Source organism: Lagenorhynchus albirostris, chromosome 7 (assembly GCF_949774975.1).
Source record: "Lagenorhynchus albirostris chromosome 7, mLagAlb1.1, whole genome shotgun sequence".
NCBI classification, from domain to species: domain Eukaryota; kingdom Metazoa; phylum Chordata; class Mammalia; order Artiodactyla; family Delphinidae; genus Lagenorhynchus; species Lagenorhynchus albirostris.
Genome location: NC_083101.1, coordinates 21,333,042 through 21,355,524, shown reverse-complemented (window position 1 = coordinate 21,355,524; position 22,483 = coordinate 21,333,042). Strand labels below are relative to the sequence as shown.

The 22,483-nt window shown below is 38.7% G+C and overlaps 1 protein-coding gene across 1 annotated transcript in view; it reads left to right on the top strand.

The window, feature by feature from the left end:
* The window catches only part of KIAA1958 (KIAA1958 ortholog), a 170,532-nt gene that overhangs the window by 69,165 nt on the left and 78,884 nt on the right, over positions 1-22,483 (top strand). The window contains exon 2 of the mRNA XM_060154602.1: positions 21,075-22,269. Within this exon, the coding sequence (XP_060010585.1) occupies positions 21,099-22,269 (1,171 nt within the window). The 5' untranslated portion in view covers positions 21,075-21,098. The remainder of the gene's footprint in view (positions 1-21,074; positions 22,270-22,483) is intronic.

Below are 22,483 nucleotides of genomic sequence, written 5' to 3'. Positions count from 1 at the left end.
CCTATCCATTTAGTTAGTCCACAAGTATTTGTTGAGGCCTCATTATGTGCCTGGCATGGGGCTCAGAGCTGAGTGTAATGATTAATAAAACCATGCTCAAGGTGGATTAATGAAACCTCCTCTATTAACACTCTAATAGAGGTGGACATTTAAGCGTAGTAACATCAAGTCCCAGGGGGACAAATGAAGTGGCAACTACAGAGCCTTTGATGGGGAGGGGTTGAAGAAATGACTCTAAATCAGTGGTTCTCAAATGGAAGTGGTGTAGAAGAAAGCATTTGACAATATCTGGAGACATTTTTGGTTGTCACAACTTGAGTTGTGGGGGGGCAGTTACTGGCTTCTAGTGGGTAGAGGCCAAGGATGCTGTAAAATATCCTATGCACAGAACAGTCCCCACACAAAGAATTATCCTGCCCAAATGTCAGTGTTGCTGAGGGGTGAAAAACCTTGTTCTAAATCAAGTTGCAGAGATTGAGTACGATGATGTTTAGCTACCACCACCACCACCCCCCAAAAAAAGACAGTATTTGTAAAGATCTGGAGTTAAGATACCATAGATTGGAGAACTAGAATGAATTAATATGGTTGGAGCTCAGGTTTTGAATGGGAAGGAATTAATCTTGAGCAGTCAGCCTCACTGGTAGAGTCCAGATCCAGAGGCCACAAAACGCCATGTTGAGAAAATTGCAGTGTCTTCTCTTTGGCTCTTTGGAGCCTCTAACAGAGAGTGATTTTACTGTAGGCAAACCCTAAATACACACTAATGTCAATCCACTAACAGGTAAACAGTTTATGTACTCTGGTGTTTTATAACTAGTAACAAGTCTCAGTTTATCAGTAGATACCCATGGTAAAGCACTGTGGCTGAGAACATCCATTCTAGCAAGTCAGAACTCTTGGTTACCCATCTACTAAGGATCGTTGATGAAGCTATGTTATGGAGGTCCTTGTTAGCTGAGGATAACTGGCACTGAAAGGACATTTAAAGTGAACCCACTTAAAGTAGGGATGAAAATTTTATAGTAGCTAGTGAGGGGACTTGACTGGGGCTTTGTATTGGGGGTCCTCAATACCACTCCCAGGGTTGATGACTTCCTAGAAGGACTCACAGTACTTAGAAAGCTATTATACTCACAGTTACAGTTTATTACAGTGGAAGAATATAGATTAAAACCAGCTAAGGGAAAAAGCAGATGAGTGAAGTCCAGGAGAAACCATGCATAAGATTCTAGGTGTGCCTTCCCAGTGGAGTCACATGAAGACACACTTAGTTCTCCCAGCAAAACATGGCACATATTTGTCAACCAGGGAAGCTCCCTGAACCTTGGTGTCCAGGGTTTTTGTTGAGAGTCAGTCACATAAGCATGCAGTGCTCATGTGACTGACCTTAGCTACTTAGTCTCCAGCCCCCATAGATCAGGCTGGTAGAGTGTGGCCCTAAGTCTCAGGCATACAAAACAGTCTCATCAGGCAAAATATTCCATGAACTTAGGGGTCATCTCCCAGGAGCTTGTCAAGGATTAATTCTCCTTTCATTGAATATTCAGGGTTTGAGCAACCCTAGCCTGCTGAATTAACCTTTTACTGCATCAGTTTTTTTTTTTTTTAAGGTTAAGGAAATTATATTTCTTCCTGCTTTATTACAAGGTTTTTTTAATTGTGGTAAAATATACATAACATAAAATTTACCATTTTAACCATTTTTAAGTGTATGGTTCAGTGTTACTGAGTATATTCACATTGCACATTGTTGTGCAATGCATCTCTAGAACTTTCATCATCTGAAATTAAAAATTTACCTGTTAAACAGTTACTCTCCATTCCAGTCTCTCCCAGCCCCAGGTTATCACTATTCAACTTTGTCTCTTTGAATTTGACTCTTGCAGGTAACTCTTTTTTAAAAACATTTTATTTATTTATTTATTTTAGTTGTGCCAGGTGTTAGTTGCAGCATGTGGGATCTTTAGTTGCGGCGTGCAGGATCTTTAGTTACAGTGTGTGGACTTCTTAGTTGCGGCATGCATGTGGGATCTAGTTCACTGACCAGGATCAAACCTGGGCCCCTTGCATTGGGAGCACAGAGTCTTACCCACTGGACCACCAGGGAAGTCCCCGAGGTAACTCTTATAAGTGGAATTATACAGTATTTGTCCTTCTGTGGTTGGCTTATTTCACTTAGCATAAAGTCTTCAAGGTTCATCCATGTTGTAGCATGTATTAGAATTTCATTCCTTTTTTAACACTGATACTGTATAGGCTTCAACTAAAAAAAAATTATTAATAGTTTTTTAAAAATCTTGTATTTAACAAGATCTATATAATCGAAGCTCTGTGCTAATCTTTAGAATGAACAAGAAGTGGCTTGAATGTTCATTTGGGGGGTATAGCTTTTCTGACAAAATTATATAAGCAGAATACAGTGTCCTTCACCAATTTCATCTCACTAAGCCAGGTCAGGAAAAGCAATGCTGTTGTGGAAATATCCCTTGGTTTCTTCAGTTTTCCAAAGAGAAAATTTTAATTCATTCTTTTTTGAAATATCTGTTGTATCATCTTTGAGAATTCCCCACATTTGCTATCTGGTCTAAGTATGCCAGACATTAATTTGTAAAAGTGGCTTTGCATATGATTAAATCAGATCTCCAGCATTTTTTCAGCAACTTGTTCAAATCCTGCGTTTTTGGAAAAGTTTGTAGTTTCAGTTTACATTCATCCTGCTTATATATGGTCAGGTATTTGCAGCATCCAAAAATGAGAGAGTGACATAAACAGGTTCCCAGAAGTAGACTCTGGTATTTAGAGGGGGAGTTTGAATGGGGACTGGGCAGCTCATTAGTGAATATTTTTGTGTATGACAGCTTTTGCTTCTCTTCACAGTGTCATGATTATAGGGTCATAGTTAATGTGTCTGGATAAAGAGGACTCCTGTACTTTGTGGGAGTAGTGACTGTTTGCTCAATAATTTGCTTGACAGTTTAGCTCACTAACCCATTCAGGGCCCAAAGTGAGTGAGTGCTCCTCACAGAAATCCCTGGAGTGTGTTTTTTTAAGCTGTCCTACTTTGAACTTTCAAAAGTTTAGCAGACTGACAGAGGCTTTTGGGTTTTGAGTTTTAAGCCTTTACAGTTCCCGTGTTTCTAATGCCTTGTCTGCTTACATTGTGTTCAAAGTAATCCATCCTTAGTGTTTACAGGCCCAACGTACATGAAAGTATAAAAATAGATTGCCAATTAAAAAAAAAAGAAAAAAAAAGAATAAATTGCCAGCCTATGGGCACCAGGTCTGTGTCAGGCAGGGTCATCACAAGAAGCAATTACTCTTAGCTTGAGAAGTCTATACATCAGAAATCAATGGATTTTTTTCCCCCACGTCCTCATGAAACAGTGGTGCTTAATGTTCAAATATGTTATAATGTGGAGATGATTACCAGGAAAACATCAACATGGGTTAATTGGGGATTACTGATTTTAAAACAAGGAAAGTCCTCCCCCTTCCTTCTCCAGCACCTAGGGGTTATGGAGAAATGGATGCAGCTGTGAAGTGAAAGGGAGGAGCTATCATCCTTAATATTCCTAAATAACTCAGGAGCTCGAGTCAGCATAGAGCTTGAGTCCCATTCTTTTGGAGCACTGCAGCACATCATCCCTTTCTGATGGGGCAAGGGGCTGGGGAGCACACTGAGTGTGGATACTGGGTTCAGGAACATCACCTGAGAGATAGTATAATGTAGTGGTTAGTAGCACTGACTTGGGCAGGCTACCTTGGTTTGAGTCCTGACTCCTTTATTTACTAGGTTTGAGACATTGGACAAGTTTCTTAAACTATCTGACTCAGTTTTCTCATTTGTACAATGGAGATAATTTTAGTACCTCTTCATAAAAGTCAATGCATTAGTATATCTGATGTACTTAGAATGAAACCTGGCACATAATGAGTGCTATGTCAGTGTGTGTTGTTACCTTTATTGTTAACTTCAATTCTCAGGGGAGCTTTCTCTGACATTTCTGAATAGGTTAAGTTTCTGCTTTATAAGATTTAATGGCATCATTTATCACAGTGATAATAATAAGTACCATTTACTAGGTTTATTTGTTTGATTATTGTATTAATGATACTTTCTACATAAGCTAGAGTAAGAACCACGTTTGTTTTTGCTCGCAAGGCCTGATAAGTGTTCAAGAAATACTTATTGAATGAATAAGTATTTTTACAATTATAGAATAACTCAAAAAGATGTCATTTACGTAAGATCAAAAAGATGTCATTGGGCTTCCCTGGTGGCGCAGTGGTTAAGAATCCGCCTGCCAATGCAGGGGACACGGGTTCACTTCCTGGCCCGGGAAGATCCCACATGCTGTGGAGCAACTAAGCCTGTGAACCACAACTACTGAGCCTGTGCTCTAGAGCCAGAGAGCCACAGTACTGAGCCCGCATGCCCCAACTACTGAGGCCCGTGCATCTACAGCCTGTGCTCGGCAACAAGAGAAGCCATGACAAAGAGAAGCCCACGCACCACAACGAAGAATAGCCCCCGCTCGCCACAACTAGAGAAAGCCCACACGCGGCAACGAAGGCCCAACACAGCCAAAAATAAAAACAAATAAATAAATTTATTTTTTTAAATATGTCATTTTACCTCTAAAGTTAGCAATTATTTTAAAAAACAATACTATCGTACAGAGGCAGAGAGGTAAGGAAATAGATGCTATCATGTACTACAGTTGGGAGCCATCTGTGGTAGACCCTATCTTGAAGGTAATTTGACCAAAAGAATTAAGTCTCTGCTTTTGGCTCTATGTCTAGGCGTTTATCAGAATGACATAGAGGCATAAAAAGGTTGATATAGAAAGATGTTTATTGTAGCACTTACATTGCATGGAATCAGAGTAAGCAAAATGTCTAAAAGTAAAGGCTTGGTTAATTATACTTTATCCATCATTAAAAAGTCATGTGTAGAACCGTGGTTCTCAAATGAAGATTCCTACATGATAGTCACTCAACACTGGATGCCTAAGCCCAAGCTCTTGGTCAGTGAATCAGAATCAGAATCTTTAGAGTTAAGCTAAGAAACAAGCCCTGTTTTTTCGAACAAGAACCTTAGGTGATTTCAGTGTACGGCTTGATTTGAGAATCACTGTTGCAGTGTTTCTCCAGTTGTGCATTGACTCGCAGTCAACTGAGCTAAAGGTTCTACTCATCTCTTAAAGCCAAGTGAAATGCCATGTATTAAAATCTGTGGGAACCCTGGAAAACAAGAAAAGAGGACTTCGGTAGAACAACCAAAAACACAAAAATCTGGAAGAAGGGAAGAAGACGGGATCAGACTGACTATTCAGAAAGCTAATTACTGCTGACCGCCGTGCACAAGCCAAGGAAAAATCTTCTCCCTGCCCCTACCCCCTGCAAAAATTAGTAGATGAATTTCCCCCAAAAGAAGAGAAGATTCTTCCAAAAATTGGAGCAGCAAGGCCTGGTTTGGAGGTGGGAGTCGGGGTTGCTGGTACTGTCTCCTGGGCACAGAGCATCTACCTTAGAGCTTACCTCCAGGCAGCATTTTGAAGGGATATTGACAGTGAGTGAGCTCATAGTTTTAGTCACCATGGATGTTCCTGAGATCCCAGGAGCAGAGGCCAGGCAAGTGAGAGAGTTAAGGAACAAACAGGCCTCAGGCATTGCAGCACACATAATTGGTGGTCATGATGTTCACTCTCCGACTTCACTAGGTACCTCTTGGGAGCCTAGTGAAGTAGAGTACGCTATGACCTCTCATATCTCCCTTGGTAAGCTAAACTGCCTGTTGGTTCCTGCCCCTATACTTCCAAGAGAGACCTAGCTGTTAGTTTTTCCCTACCATTTTTTTGTACCCAGAGCAACGTCTACTGCCTTCAAAGCCAGTAGCCCCCGGCTGAGTTTCTTAGAGTGGAGCAGGGCACGGTTTTACAAAGTTTACCACCTAATACTCACACTGACATATGCACATACTCTTTACTTCATTCACAGGCCTGTAGTTTTACTCTTTGATTTTATTGTAAATTGGATATTATTCAGCCTTCTTCACTTAAGACTTCTGTAGTGAGCTAGGCAAAAGATTGTAGCAGGCTTTCTGGGTCAGTTTTCAGTAGTGTATGATTACAATTAAAGATGATGCGTACTTGTTGAAGGAGGTGTAGCCAGTGAATATTCCACATGGGTTGTTGACAGCCCACCCTCCTTCTCTGAACTGCTTCTATGCTTCATGAAATCCTGTTCGCGAATGGGTAGGAGTAGCAACTGCTCTTGTCAGGTTGGGCAGGAGGTAGTGGGGCAGAGGAGACACAGTGCTAAAGTTTAGGTGACAGGTAGAACAGGTGAGTAGCATATTTCAAATTAAAGAATTCATGAGAACTCAGTTGAGTTTGTTCATTCAGTAGGTAATCATTCGTTATTTGTGCAATATTTATCAAATGCCTTCTGTGTGTCATGCTTGTTAAAGGTGTTGAAGACACAGTGCTGGTCAAGGTTTCTACTCTCCAATAGTCTGCATTCAGTGCTTAGGAAAGGATTACAGAGCAAGAAGATGCCTGGCTCACAGCTGTCGAGCCCCCGGGCAGTGTATTTGTGTAAAGATCCTCAAATCCTAAAAAATATTTAGAAATCTAAATCTGGAATTTGGGCTTCAGCAGCTGGGAAAATGGTGATGCCATTTATTGAGGTATTAATTAGGAAAATATTGGGGAATATATATCTGCTAACCAGATTGACAGAGGTAGACGAAAACATAATCTAGTAAAACAGCACCATGAGAAGAGTGCCAGAACCACTGATGAACTTAGTTTTAAAGGTGAAAGAGAAGGTGAGGGGCTAGTGACAGAAATGGAGAAGTAGCAGTAGGAATGTAAGGTGGGTCAACAGTGAGAAATCTGTAAATGTAACTTATGATGTAAAAAAGGAAAAAGAAGATCAAATGTATAGTTGAGTAAATACTTGATAAAATCCAACATTCTTTAATTAAGAAACATAGAAAAATTTTTTTAAAAATGAATTTATTTTTGGCTGCACTGGGTCTTTGTTGCTGTGCACAGGCTTCTCATTGTGGTGGCTTCTCTTGTTGCGGAGCACGGGCTGTAGGCACGCGGGCTCAGTAGTTGTGGCTCGCGGGCTCTAGAGCACAGGCTCAGTCGTTGTGGTGCACGGGCTTAGTTGCTCCGCGGCATGTGGCATCCTCCTGGACCAGGGATCGAACCCATGTCCCCTGCACTGGCAGGCAGACTCCTAACCACTGCACCACCAGGGAAGCCCAGAAAACATTTTTAACATAGTTAAGAAAATTTATTAGGAACAAATAGCTAATATCATACTTAATTCGTTAAACACTGGAAGCTTTGCCATAAAAATTAGGAATCAGAAAACAGTTTTGAAAAATAAGGATAACGAGGAGGGATTTACCTTCCCAAATATAAAAACATATTAGCTACTGGAATTTTAAATGATGCAGTATTAATTGTAAAATAGATAAATATGCAGTGAATCAGAATATGAACTATAGAAATATATGAAAAAGTAAGGAAATTTTTGTGCTTTTGCAAAGGGACCATAATACTCAACCAAAACCATATCAATTTTTAAATTCCTTTGCATTTCTCAGGGAAATGGTCTCTTTCCTTCTTTGAGTATTTTCTCAATGCTATGACCTCAAATTGAAGGGTTTAGTCCTATTACCAATGCCCTGAAATTCAAGCGGTCTTGATATCTGTTAAGCCCTTTTCAGAGTTTCTAAAATATTTAGCTTTATGAACAAAAATAGATTACTCACATTCTCAATTCCTGTCACTGATTCACCATCTTATCTGGAACAATTATTACCACTTTCAGTACTCACCATCTTCATTCCTAAAAATGGAAGTCAGAATGGAGGGGCTATTAATATGATACATACAGTAGCTTCGAAATCTCATTCCCAGGAGCAAATATTTCACAATAATAAAAAAGACCTGTCCTCCCTTCCTGAGAACCAGCAAAGATATAAGAATTAATTTATGTATTATATAGCTGTATCCATGTATATCATGTAATTATAGCCACACTTATTAACTAACTTATTACTATATTAAAAATGTTTATTTAAAGCTTATCCACTATGTATAAAGAATATGCATCTTTGTCTGAATGTTTCATCTTTTATTACAAGCTTTAGAAGTGTAGCAGTAGTATAAACCAGAAGCTTTATAAAACCTAGTATTTGGGAAACCAGTGGCCAGAGGTGAGGTCTTAGAATTGAACTAGGCCTGCAGGTTCCTCTACATAGAGATGTGAAGAACATATTGGAGTCAAAAGTGACTTGTAGGATATGGACTTCAGCAGGTGAGGAGATGGTAATGCCATTTATTGAAATATTAATTTGGATATTAATTGTCAGGGTATGTACCTGATAACCGATCTGTAGGGGCAGATGAGAGCATCACCTGGTAAGACAGTAATATGAGAAGAATTCTAGGACCACTGATAAATTATAGTTTTAAAAGTCGAAAAAAAGATGATGAACCCCAGCAAAGAGAAAATATCAGGGCAGTGTCATGGAATCCAAGGAAGATATAGAGTTTCGAGTAAGGCAGAGAACAGCTCTGCCAAGCCACTGAGAAGCCAAAAGAAGAGAACCGAGGAGTGTCAGATGAGGTTGTTGACATGGAGGTTATTGGTGACCTTGGTCAGAGCAGTTCCAGTGGACAGTGGAGTAGCATATGTTTTCGCATGGTTCTCTGAAATGTGGTATCAGCCTGCCTTTAGCTCACTTAGCAAGGTGGGGCTGTATTTTCAGCATCTGGGACAGATTCTTCATTATTAGGCCCTGCTACTCCTTAAGTTCTGGAAAATTCCATCAGGAGAATGAGGCTGTGGGAATTTAAAGACAGCTAAAAATGTTAACATCACTCACTTTGAGATAGAATGTTCAGTTTTTCCACTTCTTTGAATGGGCTGTAAAGAATGAATCATCATGTCAAATCATGTTCATTGACAGGAAAACCACTTTTAAAATGTGATTGAATAATACTGCTAGTCAACACATAGGGAATATTTTGAATGACTAGAATGCCATTGTAATTGTAATTAATTTTTTCCCACGTTTATGCCTTTTTATTTTTATTTTTTGATGGAATAAAATATTCTCAGCTTATCCTTTTCTATCTAATGCATTTTTTTAACATCTTTATTGGCGTATAATTGCTTTACAATTTACAATGGTGTGTTAGTTTCTGCTTTATAACAAAGTAAATCAGTTATACATATACATATGTTCCCATATCTCCTCCCTCTTGCGTCTCCCTCCCTCCCACCCTCCCTGTCCCACCCCTCTAGGTGGTCACAAAGCACCGAGCTGATCTCCCTGTGCTATGCGGCTGCTTCCCACTAGCTATCTGTTTTATATTTGGTAGTGTATATATGTCCATGCCACTCTCTCACTTTGTCCCAGCTTACCCTTCCCACTCCCCGTGTCCTCAAGTCCATTCTCTATGTCTGCGTCTTTATTCCTGTCCTACTCCTAGGTTCTTCATAACCACTTTTCTTTTTTTTTTAGATCAGGCTATCATTAATGTCGTTTTGTGTGTCCAGTTTTTATCCTATATATTATGATTGTGCAAAAATGTTCATAGATGTTTTGCATCATTCCTTTTATCAATCTTTTGATACTGATCTATGTGTCTATCCAACTGTTTATTTGATACCTCCTTTTGGATGTTTGTGGGGTTTTTAAAATATATTTATTTATTTATTTTTGGCTGTATTGGGTGTTTGTTGCTGTGTGTGGGCTTTCTCTAGTTGTGGCGAGCGGGAGCTACCCTTCGTTGTGGTGCGCGGGCTTCTCATTGTGGCGGCTTCTCTTGTTGCGGAGCACAGGCTCTAGGCGCGTGGGCTTCAGTAGTTGTGGCATGTCGGCTCAGTACTTGTGGCTCGTGGGCTCTAGAGCGCAGGCTCAGTAGTGTGGCGCATGGCCTTAGTTGCTTTGTGGCATGTGGGATCTTCCCAGACCAGGGCTCGAACCCATGTCCCCTGCATTGGCAGGCGGATTCTTAACCAGTGTGCCACCAGGGAAGTCCTTTTGGATGTTTTAAAGGCACCTCAAAGTAACATGGCATAAACCAAACCCTTTCTCAGTGGCCAAGTCAGAATCTCTAAACTATTCCTTCCTCCCACTTCCCATATCTAATCTTTCATCTTCTGCCTCTTAACTTGGTTTTCAAATCTATTGTCCTTTTAACAGCCCTGCACTATCCAAGGCAGGTTACCAATAATATATCTTAGCTCAATTATTACATTCTGTCTCCTAACTGGATTCTTACTTCTGACTTAGATCTCTTCAAACTATTATCAAAATGATGATTTTTTACTTAAGTTACTTTATTTTTTACTTTTACTTTGCTTTCTTACTTATAACCATAGAATACTTTCTTATTATCTCTATAATAAAGCCCAAAATTTTTTACACGATCTACAAGATCTTCATGATCTGGCCCTTGCCTGCCTTTTCCGACACATCTTGTGCATTCTTCACTCCTTATGGGCCCCTCCTTATGTTCTTCCATTCAGCCATACTGAACAACTTCCATTTTATCAAACATAGCATGTTCTCTATTTTCTGGGCCTTCAAACGGGACACTTTTCCTGCCTCTCACTAACTTCTATGTGTCCCTTGGTTCTCAGCTTACATAGAAGCTAGTGGGGTGAGAGGCAGCCAGCTTTCCCTGACTCATCTCAGTCTAGGTGAGATGCCCCTGCCTTGTGTTCCTGTAACACCATGTTCTTTCTCTGTTGTAGCACTTACTATGTTTGATTGAAATTATTTGTTTTATTGTTTCTCTGTCCTCCTAGACTGTAAGCTCTGTGATGACACAATCTGCCTTTGTCACCCTTCTCTTTCCAGGATTCAGCCAGCGCTTCACAATGTTTAATACATGTTTGTTGAAAGTATGGATGACAGGTGACACTTTACATTTGACTCAGGGAACTAAGTTACATGAACCAGTGAATCTCTCTGAAGGCACATATTTTATACTCTCACCCAGGAAACCTGATTAAAATGACTTTGAAAGTCTACTGAAATGGTTTCCACTTTTCAAATTACCTTAAATAGTTTTGCAAAGTCATATAAGGCTTTATAGAAAGGCATACTTGTCTATAGGTTGGGAGGTTTTTATGTGTAAGTTGCATAGACTGTTCATGTTATGCCGTTAAAATCAGTGATTCCTGAGTCCATTGCTTTTTAAAGGAAATTGAACAAATCATCACTCCTAATCTATATGTTTGCTCTTTCTCTTATGATATTTATCTTGATTGAGAACAAATCTATCCTGGCTTTCAAGATAGAAAGCTGGGAATTATTCTAGCCTCTCTTTTCACCCTGATTCCTCAAAAGCAATTCATCACCAATTTCTGCCTGTTATCTTCTAACAGATCTGCCCTCTCTTCCTCTCTTTTTTAATTCCTTAGGCCTCTGGTCTAGACTCTGGTCTAGACTCCTTTGCCCCTTGCCACCTTTTAATCTATCTGAAAAATGATCTTTATAAAATACGAGTTTGGCCCATGTCTGTTTTCTGATTTAGGCCCTTCACAAAGTAAACTCCCAAGCTCTTTGTATGGTACACAAAGACCATTGTGCTTTTGCCCCTGCATTATTCTTCAGTTTAATCTTTCTTCCATAGTTCCCATCTTAAAGGTCACAGCCAGTAATAACTGAATCCTTATAGTTGGCTAAAATCACCATACTGTTTCAAGTCACTGTGGCTTTGTGCAGAATGCCTTCACCTCTTTCGGGAAGTAGATCCTACTTCCTTTGCATTCCTCACCCCAAAAGTAGAATTAATCATTATCCCCATATCTGGAACATTTACTTATATTGTATTATAGTTTATTAATTAATTGACTTACATAGTGTACTATTAAACTTTAAACTTCTTGAAGTCAAGAATGCCAGTTTTATTTCTCTTTTTTTTCCGGAATGCTTCACACAGTGTGTATTAGTTTCCTAGGGCTGCCTAGCAAAGTACCACAAACTGGGTGGCTTAAAACAACAGAAATTTATTGTCCCACAATTCTGGAGGCAAGAAGTCCTAAATGAAGATGTTGGCAGGACTATGTTACTTTTGAAACCTGCAGGGAATCCTTCCTTCCTCTTACTAGCTTCTTTCTGGTGGTTTGCTGGCAATCTTTGGTGTTCCTTGGCTTGCAGCTGCATAATTCCAGTCTCTGCCTTCATTGTCACATGGCTTTCTCCCTGTGTATCTGTCATCTTTTAAGGACACCAGTCGTGTTGGGTTAGGGGCCTACCCTACCTCTGTATGACCTCATCCAAACTTAACTGACTACATCTGCAATGACCCTATTTCTAAATAAGGTAATTCTGAGGTGGTGGGACTTAGGACTAAAATATATCTTTTTGGAGGGATACAATTTACTCCATAACACAGTGTTTAGCATATAGCAGGTATTCAGTAGATTTTACTGAATTGAAATATAAATGAAATACATGTTATATATTCATGGTATGGAATTTAAATATTTTTTAGTGTGATTTTTAAAATTATCAATACTATGGACAAAGTATCTTTAGAATTTGTCTGTTTCCAAAAAAAATTACATAATAGTTACGTGGTAGTTGTGACATTTGAAAATTAATAAATACACTACCTTAAAGTAAAAGCAAATATTCTCTGAATTCTTTGTTTATAAGCCCATTTTTAATGTCTACTAATTTATATAATTTACATATAAATTTTGTTTGAAACAATAGATGTATTTTAAATTTTAGAAAGCACATTTTAGGCCTCAATAGCAATAAATACCCTTTCCATATCCTTTACTGTGTTTTTTTTTAAGTAGTATCTCCTTTCTACACATTAATGTTGGAACTTTTTTCTTCAGACTTTTTTGTTTTTGATAAAATCTCCATTGTTTAAGTAGTTTTCCATATTTAACATACATAATAAATTGTATCCTTTAATGGGAATATGGAGAAATTAAGTTTATATGATATACTTCTTAGATTCTGAGAGTTCTAATTGGTGGGAAAATAAAATAGGAAGTTTATGTCATTCTCGATAAGAAAAAACAGAGTAACCTTATTTCTGTTTTTTTAAAAGAACTGTTGCTTCCCATGTTCTGTTTTATTTTTGTTGTTGTTGTTTCTAGGTTTTTAAATCACTGGTCTGTTAGTTGAGACATCATCAGTGCTTTTTAGAGCATACCCAAGTTTCCTTTGCATTGAAAGTTACTCAGGGAACTCCTGAAAGAAGGTAGCAATGTTGAGTGTGTTTAAGTTTAATGGATCCCTTGTCCATCCCTGCTAAAGCTAGTTATATTCCATTAGCAATTGATATGGTAAAATTTATCAGAATTTTTTATGGCTTGTGCTTTTTGCATCCTAAGGAACATTTGCCTACCCCAGGGTTACAAAGATATTCTCCTATGATTTCTTCTCAGAGTTTTCTAGTTTCAGATTTAGGTCTGTGATCCATTTTGAGTTAATTTTTACGTGTAGTGTAACTAAAGGTTGATATATATATATTTTTTAATGGATATCCTATTGATCCAACACCGTTTGTCGGAAAGATTTTCCTTTCCTGTTGAATTACCTTTACACTTTTGTCAAAAATCAATTGACCAAATATGTGTGGGTCTATTTTTGGCTACTTCCTCTGTTCCATTGATATATGTGTCTATTCTTTTGTCAGTACCCCACGATCTTGATTACTGTAGCTGGAAATTATTGTAAGTCTTAAAATCAGGTAGAGTGAGTCCTCCTACTTTATTCTTACTTTAGAATTTTGCTTTAGTTATTCTATAAGTTCTTTATATTTCCATATAAACTTTAGAATCGACTTATCAATTTTTACTAAAAAAGCCTGCTAGAATTTTGATTGGAATTGCATTGAATATGTAGATCAATTTGGGAATAATACCAACCTAACAATATTGAATCTTCCCAGTCTACAAATAAGGTATATATCTCTGTTTATTTAGGTCATGTTTAATTTCTCTCAGCAGTGTTTTGTAGTTTTCAGTATAGAAGTCTTGGATTTGTTCCTAAGTATTTAATACATTTGGCACTACTATGAATATAATTTTTTAAACTTTAATTTTCTAATATTTTGAGGCTGGTATATGATTTTTAAAATATTAATCTTGTATCCTATTACTTTGCTAAATTTATTTATGAGTTCTAGCTGTTGTTTTGTGAATTCTCTGGAATTTTCTACATAAACAACCCTATCATCTACAAATAGACAAGTTTTACTTCTTCTGTTCTAATTTTTCTTCCTTTTCATTTATTGTATTATTTCAGTAGCTGTGTCATCTAGTACAATGTTGAATAAAAATGATGCAAGTGAGCACATTCTTGCCTTATTCCTGATCTTGGGAGGAAACAATTCAGTCTTTTATATTAAGTATGATGTTGGCTGTAGACTTTTTGTAGATGTACTTTATCAGTTTGAGGAAGTTCCTACTATTATTAGTTTGCTAAGAGTTTTTATCATAAATAGATTTAAAATTTTGTCAAATACTTTGTCTGCATCTATTGAAATTGATCATATGCCCCCCAGTGGGTGGTTAATATGTTGAATTATATGGATTAGGTTTTGGTTTTTGTTTTTATTAATTTTTATTGGAGTATGATTAGTTTTTGAATAAACAGCCAACCTTGCGTTCCTGGGATAAGTCTGCATTCTTGGGATTGGTCATGATGTATTACCCATTTTATATATTGTTGGATTCTGCTTGCTAAAGTTTTTAAAGCATTTTGCATCAAATTAGGAATATTGATCTATAATATTCTTTATTGTAATATCTTTGTCTGGTTTTGGTATTAAGGGTTATGCTAGCCTCAAACAAGTTGGGTAGTTCTTCCTCCTAGTTTTTGAAAATATTTACATAATTTTGGTATTATTTCTTTCTTGATGAGTGATAGAATTTACCAGTGAAATCTTTTTTTTGGAAAAGATTGTTTTTATTATTATTTATTTATATTTATTTTTGGCTGTGTTGGGTCTTCATTTCTGTGCGAGGGCTTACTCTAGTTGTGGTGAGCGGGGGCCACTCTTCCTTGTGGTGCGCGGGCCTCTCACTATCGTGGCCTCTCTTGTTGCGGAGCACAGGCTCCAGATGCACAGGCTCAGTAGTTGTGGCTCACAGGCCTAGTTGCTCCGTGGCATGTGGGATTTTCCTGGACCAGGGCTCGAGCCCGTGTCCCCTGCATTGGCAGGCGGATTCTCAACACCAGGGAAGCCCAAGATTTTTTTTAATTCAATTTATTTTATAGATAAATGGCTACTCAGATTTTCTGTTTCTTCTTGTGTCATTTTGTTATGCCTCAGTAATTGAGATTTCGTGGTATTAAAACAACAGCAACACCAAATCCTTTAAAAGGTTCAGAACCTCATAAAGAGAGAGACTATATGAACTGTGGGGCAAATTGTTGTAACTAAAGTCAGGTGAAAGCCAACAAGATATTCATGGTGTTTGACTGGTAGCTCATTGTCAGGCTTTGGAAAAGCGACATAACATTTTTATACCTTTTTTTTTTCTAAAAAAAAAAGTTTTTCTCAAATTTTTGAAAGAAAAATATTTTCATGAACCTTCTTTATACCTAGTGCTGGCTTAAGTCATTTTCATCACAATGTTATTTAAATATGTTTATACGTAAAATATATGCTTATACTTCTAATAAACCTGTAAATCAAAACTGGGCTTCCCTGGTGGCGCAGTGGTTGAGAGTCCGCCTGCCGATGCATGGGACACGGGTTTGTGCCCCGGTCTGGGAAGATCCCACGTGCCACGGAGTGGCTGGGCCCGTGAGCTATGGCTGCTGAGCCTGCGTGTCCGGCTCCTGTGCTCCGCAACAGGAGAGGCCACAACAGTGAGAGGCTCGCATACCGCAAAAAGAAAAAAAACAGACGTACAAATTCAACTAAAGTAAAATTACAACACCATAAGTTCAGATTAACAACATTAATATGATAAGAGAACCAGACTTGAGACAGTATCTTTCTACTATTATAATGCTGGAGGCAGTATAGTATGTTAATTAACAGTGTGGACTCTGGAGTTAAGACTGAAGTTCAAATTTTGGCTCTACCATTACTTTGTCCAAGTAAAATGAGGATAATAAGTTATCTAATTTATTAGGATTGTTGATATAATTAGGATTATTGATATGTCAAGTCCTAGAGTAGTACCTGGCAATCAGTAATTGTTCAGTGAATGTTAGATATAATAATAGTTTTATGTTGTTCTGAAACCTAATGTTAGGTTTAATGGTAGAAAGTCTGATTCTATAATGTTTCTGATTTTGACTTTAACAATATAAATACTAATGATAGAATATCTGCTTGCCTAAGTTAACAGTGTGGTGATGATAACTTTATAGCTTTGTTTGCTGATTTAGGATAATCAAATCTCATACTTAACCTACATTCTGCTAGGCAGGCCTCCTTGGCCAATTTTTAATGACATATCCCATGATAATTCTGTAAAGCTTAGTGTCTAATCCAATCATTGCTCATAGAAAATATGGGAAAATCCTATCTGAAGTCATTTTTCTATTCTTGAAAATGTAGAAGAAACATTATTTTTCAGCATAGAGCTTATCATCAGACTGCTGAAGGAAATTAGTAGATCCTAGAAACTACAGTTGATCCTTGAACAACTCCAAGTTAATCTGTGTATAATTTATAGTAGGCCCTCTGTATCCAGGGTTCAACCAACCACTGACTGTGTAGTAGTGTACTATTTACTATTGAAAAATATCACTGTTTAAGTACATCTGCACAGTTCAAACCCATATTGTTCAAGGGTTAGCTGTACTTATTCTCAGCAGTTTGAAAGTACCTTGATTGTCTTATGGTTGGTTCTGTTTTGTATTAAACTTTGAATATATTGCAGTATATTGATAGCTATTCCTTGTCAGCTTAGTCTCAATCCATTTAAGTACCTTAAATATTAGCTAATTATGCTCTCAAAGCTACCAGTTAACATTGGTTGCCTGGTTGAATTATATTAATAGTAATACTGGAAAAATATTTTCATTTTATGGTACTCAAGAAAAGTTTAAGAGCCTCTTCATGAGATTGCTAGTAAGTTCCATAATGTAATAAAAGTGACTTATGATTACTACCTGTTGATTCTTAGAGGTTGGTGATTATTATAGAATTAAGTGGATAAGCTTTTAACAAAATTCAAAGTTTTATCCACTTTGTCTTTTATTTTAATTATAATTTTTTCTGGCTGCGGGTCTTCAGCAAAGTTACTGTTTTACTACTGTATAGTAGCTTTTACCTGGACAATAAGTACTTTTGACTTCCTCAGGCTTATACAATTTTGTGTTTTGATTCTGCCACATTTTTTACAGTTTGAACTGTTACAGTGACTTCATTCAAATATTGTGCCATAATGTATATGATTTTTTCTGTGAGCATATATCATTTATTTCTTTTCTCGTTAGCCTACGACATTTAAAGAGGTATTTTGCTTCACATTACATATGCCATTTTCATGCTGTCAAATCATAATACTTTTCATTTGAAAATTATTAATGCCGAAGAGTAGTTTTGTATTTATATCTGCTAGAAAGAGTACAGCATGAAAAAGTTTCCCAACAAATTGGAAGTTGAGTGATGTTACTTTAGTTGATTGTGGACACTAATATGAGTATAGATACAAAGGCAAAGGGAAACTAAAATTACAAGGTGATACTTAGATATAAGATTTAGATAATTCATAATATGCTTATATTAACTGTATTTTTATTATGATAAAAATGAAAACAATTATAAACATTATGCCATAAAATTATAGACCTCCCAAGATTTATTTGTGGAATCCAGTCTGAGAAACCTAGAGTATAGTGCAAAGAAAATGAAGGATTCTGCTCTGAGGTTTCAAAAACCAGAGGTGAATGTATTATTTTTTGTGTATCAGTTAGTAGTTGAGTTCAGCTGTGTGTAATCAAATAGTTCAACAACAGTGGCTTAAGCAAGATCATGGGATTATCTTTCCCTTAAGTAACAAGGAATCTTAGGCAGTTCAGAGCTGATGCAGTGGCTCCATGATGTCAGCAAGCTCCTCTGGCTATTCTCTCCCATCCTTAAGTCCTTATTTCATGCTCCTAAGATGGCCTCTGCAGGCCCAGCCATCATATCCTTATTCCAGGCAGGAAGAAAGGGAAGGACAAAGGGAAAAAGGCGAAAACTGGGACAAGTCTGTGCTTCAAAGAGCTTTTGCAGAAGCCCCACCCAGTGACTTCCGTTTACATATTATTGGCCAGAATGGTGTCATAAGATTTCCCATTTCAAAGGAAGCTGGGAAATATGTTTTAGGTGAGCATATTGCTGCCCCAATAGATTGGGACTCTGTAATGAATAAGAGACAGTGGATACTGGGTAGGCAAACAGCAGTCTCTGCCATACCAACTAAACAGATATGTTAAGAAAGCTCAAAAAACAAACATCAGGGAATTCCTTGGTGGACCAGTGGTTAGGACTCTGTGCTTTCACTGCCGAGGGCTCAGGTTCGGTCGCTGGTTGGGGAACTAAGATCCCGCAAGCCGTGCGGCGCAGACAACACACACACAAACAAACATCAACACCCCCCACCCAGTCTTTCTGTTTTTCTGCATTTCTACTTTAAAGTTATATGAAAGGAATATAAATGAAGTAAGTTCCTAAATTGCTAGAGTACGAAGAAAACATAAAGATTATAGTCCTGTCATTTTAAGCTTAGAGATAATTAGTGGCTTGTCTGAGGCCACAGACAGGAGCTCCAGGATGAAAATTTGAAGTTCTTGACTCCCACACTAGTCCCTGTCCTTCTGATTTGTTGTGCTGCTTCATAAAATCTGGTTGTTCATGTATTACTCTGCTACATACACAAGACAGCCGTGTTTTGGTTACATCACTGGGGAGAAAAGCCTCTAATCCCTTGAATGATTACAATAAAAGTCTTAGGAGGAAATTTCTTGTTTCTTATTTGAGGGTCTTATATGTTTACTTTGTTAGTGTTGATGGTGCTGCCAGCATTTATAAATTCATTCATTCACTCTTCATTCATTTATTCAGCACCAGCAATAGATTATAAGGTCTCAAGAGCAGGACCATATCTTATTAACTTCTGTATCCCTAAGTAGGTCCTCATTGATGAATGAAAAATTATATCATAGTCCCAGTCCTCAGGTAATCCTCAGTCAAGTCTGGGAAATGGGTAAGAATGTCCATTGATAACAGTACAGCAAAGGCCAAGTTTCTTGAGATAATGGAAGTACAGGAAGAAAATCTAAAATCTCTGAGACTGAAAGAGTATCTAGAAAGACATCAACAGGAGGTGGTCAGTCTTGAAGGGGTTTTCCAGGTGAAGAAAGAGGAAGGCTACATATCAAGCCAAAGAATGAGTTTTTAGAGGCCCAGTGGGGGTGAGAAACTGTTTAGAGAGGAGACAGGAAATATGGGAAAAGGCCATAGTAGTAGCAGAAAATGAGGGTCGGGATGTTGACTATAGCCGTGGCCGTATCACAGAGGCCATATCACACATGTTACAAAACATGTTAAAGGGTTTGAATTGACCAAACACTACTGTTGGTGTACCATGGAGGCAGGGCAGAGAATGGAGGCTCTTATGCGCCCTTTTGCATGGTCACATGGCATTGCAGTTGGACCTTGGCACCTTAGTGCAGAACCCACTTCCAGCGAGGTACCTTTTGTCACCCACAGCTGCAGATGACCAGGGAACACACATCAAGATCTTTGTTCCTCTACAAGAATGGTACAGATGAACTGGTTTGCAGGGCAGAAATAGAGATACAGATATAGAGAACAAATGTATGGACACCAAGGGGGGAAAGTGGCGGGGGGTGGTAGTGGTGGTGGTGTGATGAACTGGGAGATTGGGATTGACATGTATACACTAATATGTATAAAATGGATAATTAATAACAACCTGGTGTATAAAAAAATAATAAAATTCAAAAATTCAAAAAAAAAAAAGATCCTTGTTCCTTCCTCCCTAGTTCTTCCCAGGATGTCCCTTTTGACAGAGCCTTATTAAATCTTTCTAATCACATGTGGACTCCACGTGCCTCTTTACTCTTTTTGCTCATCATGTTGTCCTCACTCTTACCCAGTCAAGGACCCATAACAAGTATTCTTTTTGACCTCTTCCCAATAAGGAATGATTCATTCCTCTGTGGTAGTTGATTATATACCAACTTGGGTGTTTAGGAACCTCAGATGGTGAAATACACCAGACGCATGTTTTTACCTCTAAATTGTGAGATAAAGGCAATGTCTCAGAAATTTCAGACAGCAAGGAGGTGGGGAGCCTGCTCCTAAGATTTGGTTAGGGTGCTGGCACCCGGCCTACCCATCCTTGCTTCTGGTCTACAGCCTGCCTGTGCCCCTGACCCCAGCAGGGGCCTCTAGTGGCTCCCCTCCCAGACTGTTTTCCCATCTCTGTTAAAAACTTTTCTTCCCCACTTCCCAGATACAGCCCCTCATTCTCTTCTTGGACTCCCAGTAGTGTCATTTGTTTTCTGGTGCCCAGCAGATTTCCCTTCTGTGACATCCATCCTAGAATGGATCTAAGCCTTTGGTGGCCCTGCCTCTAGTAATGAAGTTTATGGTAGCAGAAGGTGAAGTTAGAAGTTCATCCTCCTGGTTAATACAAATAATACACACATTTTATTATTACAGGGCTGACTGAACCTCTGTCTGTGTGACTTTGGAAGTAAAATGTACTATGAAAAAGCTCACCTCTTTTTTATTGCTTGTTTCTTTTTTTTTTCTTTTACTTTTTTTTCTTATGTAGACATTATAACAATAAAGGAAATTAACAAAAAGTTTCTCAAGTCCCATAGCCATAAACCATCGATTGTTTTTACTTTTTTTCCTGTATTCTCTTCCAGTCTCTGCCTATATGCAGTGATATTAACTGGATACAGTTTTGAAGTACATTTTTTTAATGCCATATGATCATAGTTTAAGGAAATTGAAGTGATTGAGATATGGGAATATCTTGGGTAATAATAGCTTCTTATTCTGATTATTTTCCTTTAGGAAAGACACTGCTGATCCTGTAACATGGAGGATTGCCTTCATACCTCATCTGAGAATCTATCCAAATTGGTCAGCTGGGCCCACAGCCATGGGACCATTTGCAGCCTCATTCCAAACCTGAAACATTTGCTTTCGGAAGGTTCCCATGGGAATCTGACAGCAATGTGGGGCTGTAGTGCGGGCCATGCTTATCACTGGCCACTGACAGCTACTTGCAGAGCTGGCTCCCAAGAAAGGGTCTGTTTCCAGGATAACAGAAGTTTTAACTCTGATAGTCCCAGTATAATTGGAGTGCCCTCTGAGACACAAACTAGCCCCGTTGAAAGGTACCCTGGGAGACCAGTGAAAGCAAAGCTAGACTGTAATCGGACCAGAGACTCTTGTGACTTCTCTTATTGCAGTGAGCCCTCTGAACTGGATGAAGCTGTTGAAGAGTATGAAGATGAAAACACTCTGTTTGACATGGTTTGTGAATCTTCTGTTACAGATGAGGATAGTGACTTTGAACCCCAAACCCAAAGGCCTCAAAGCATTGCTCGAAAAAGGCCTGGAATAGTCCCATCTTCTCTCCATTCAAGCTCCCAAGCTCAGATGATTGATGAATGCAGCAGTGATGTGATCATTAAGAAAATCAAACAGGAAATTCCTGAAGATTATTATATTGTGGCGAATGCAGAGCTGACCGGAGGGGTAGATGGACCAGCCCTCTCATTGACGCAGATGGCAAAACCTAAGCCTCAGACTCATGCTGGTCCCTCCTGTATAGGGTCTGCTAAGCTGATTCCCCATGTAACATCTGCCATCAGCACAGAGCTAGACCCACATGGTATGTCTGCATCCCCCTCTGTGATGTCTAGACCAGTCGTCCAAAAGACTGGTAGGGTATCTTTGGCTTCACCAAACAGAGGACCCACTAGTGCCCATGGCACCAGCCAGCAGGTGGCCATACAGATGCCGGTGAGCACATCCCATCCTAACAAACAGATCAGCATCCCTTTGTCTGCCCTGCAGCTGCCTGGACAGGATGAGCAAGTTGCTTCTGAAGAGTTCCTGTCCCATCTGCCCAGCCAGGTCTCCTCCTGTGAGGTGGCCCTTTCTCCCTCAGTTAACACAGAGCCAGAAGTGAGCTCCAGTCAGCAGCAGCCCCCAGTTGCTCCGACCATAACCACTGAGGCCACGGCACAGTGCATACCAGGTATGGCACGTGAGGTGACAGAGTCCCTCATCCACGTACATCAGAGAATTCTGCGCCGTCAGCACTCCTAAAACCACTGGCTCAATTTGCTAGAATTTGGGCCTTTATTATTCTCAGAAAGATAGAAATAATGAAATACTATACATCCAGGTGATACAGTAAAGGAAATTCATCTGAAATAAGGCCATCTATCCAGTCGATGTACCTCAGGGCT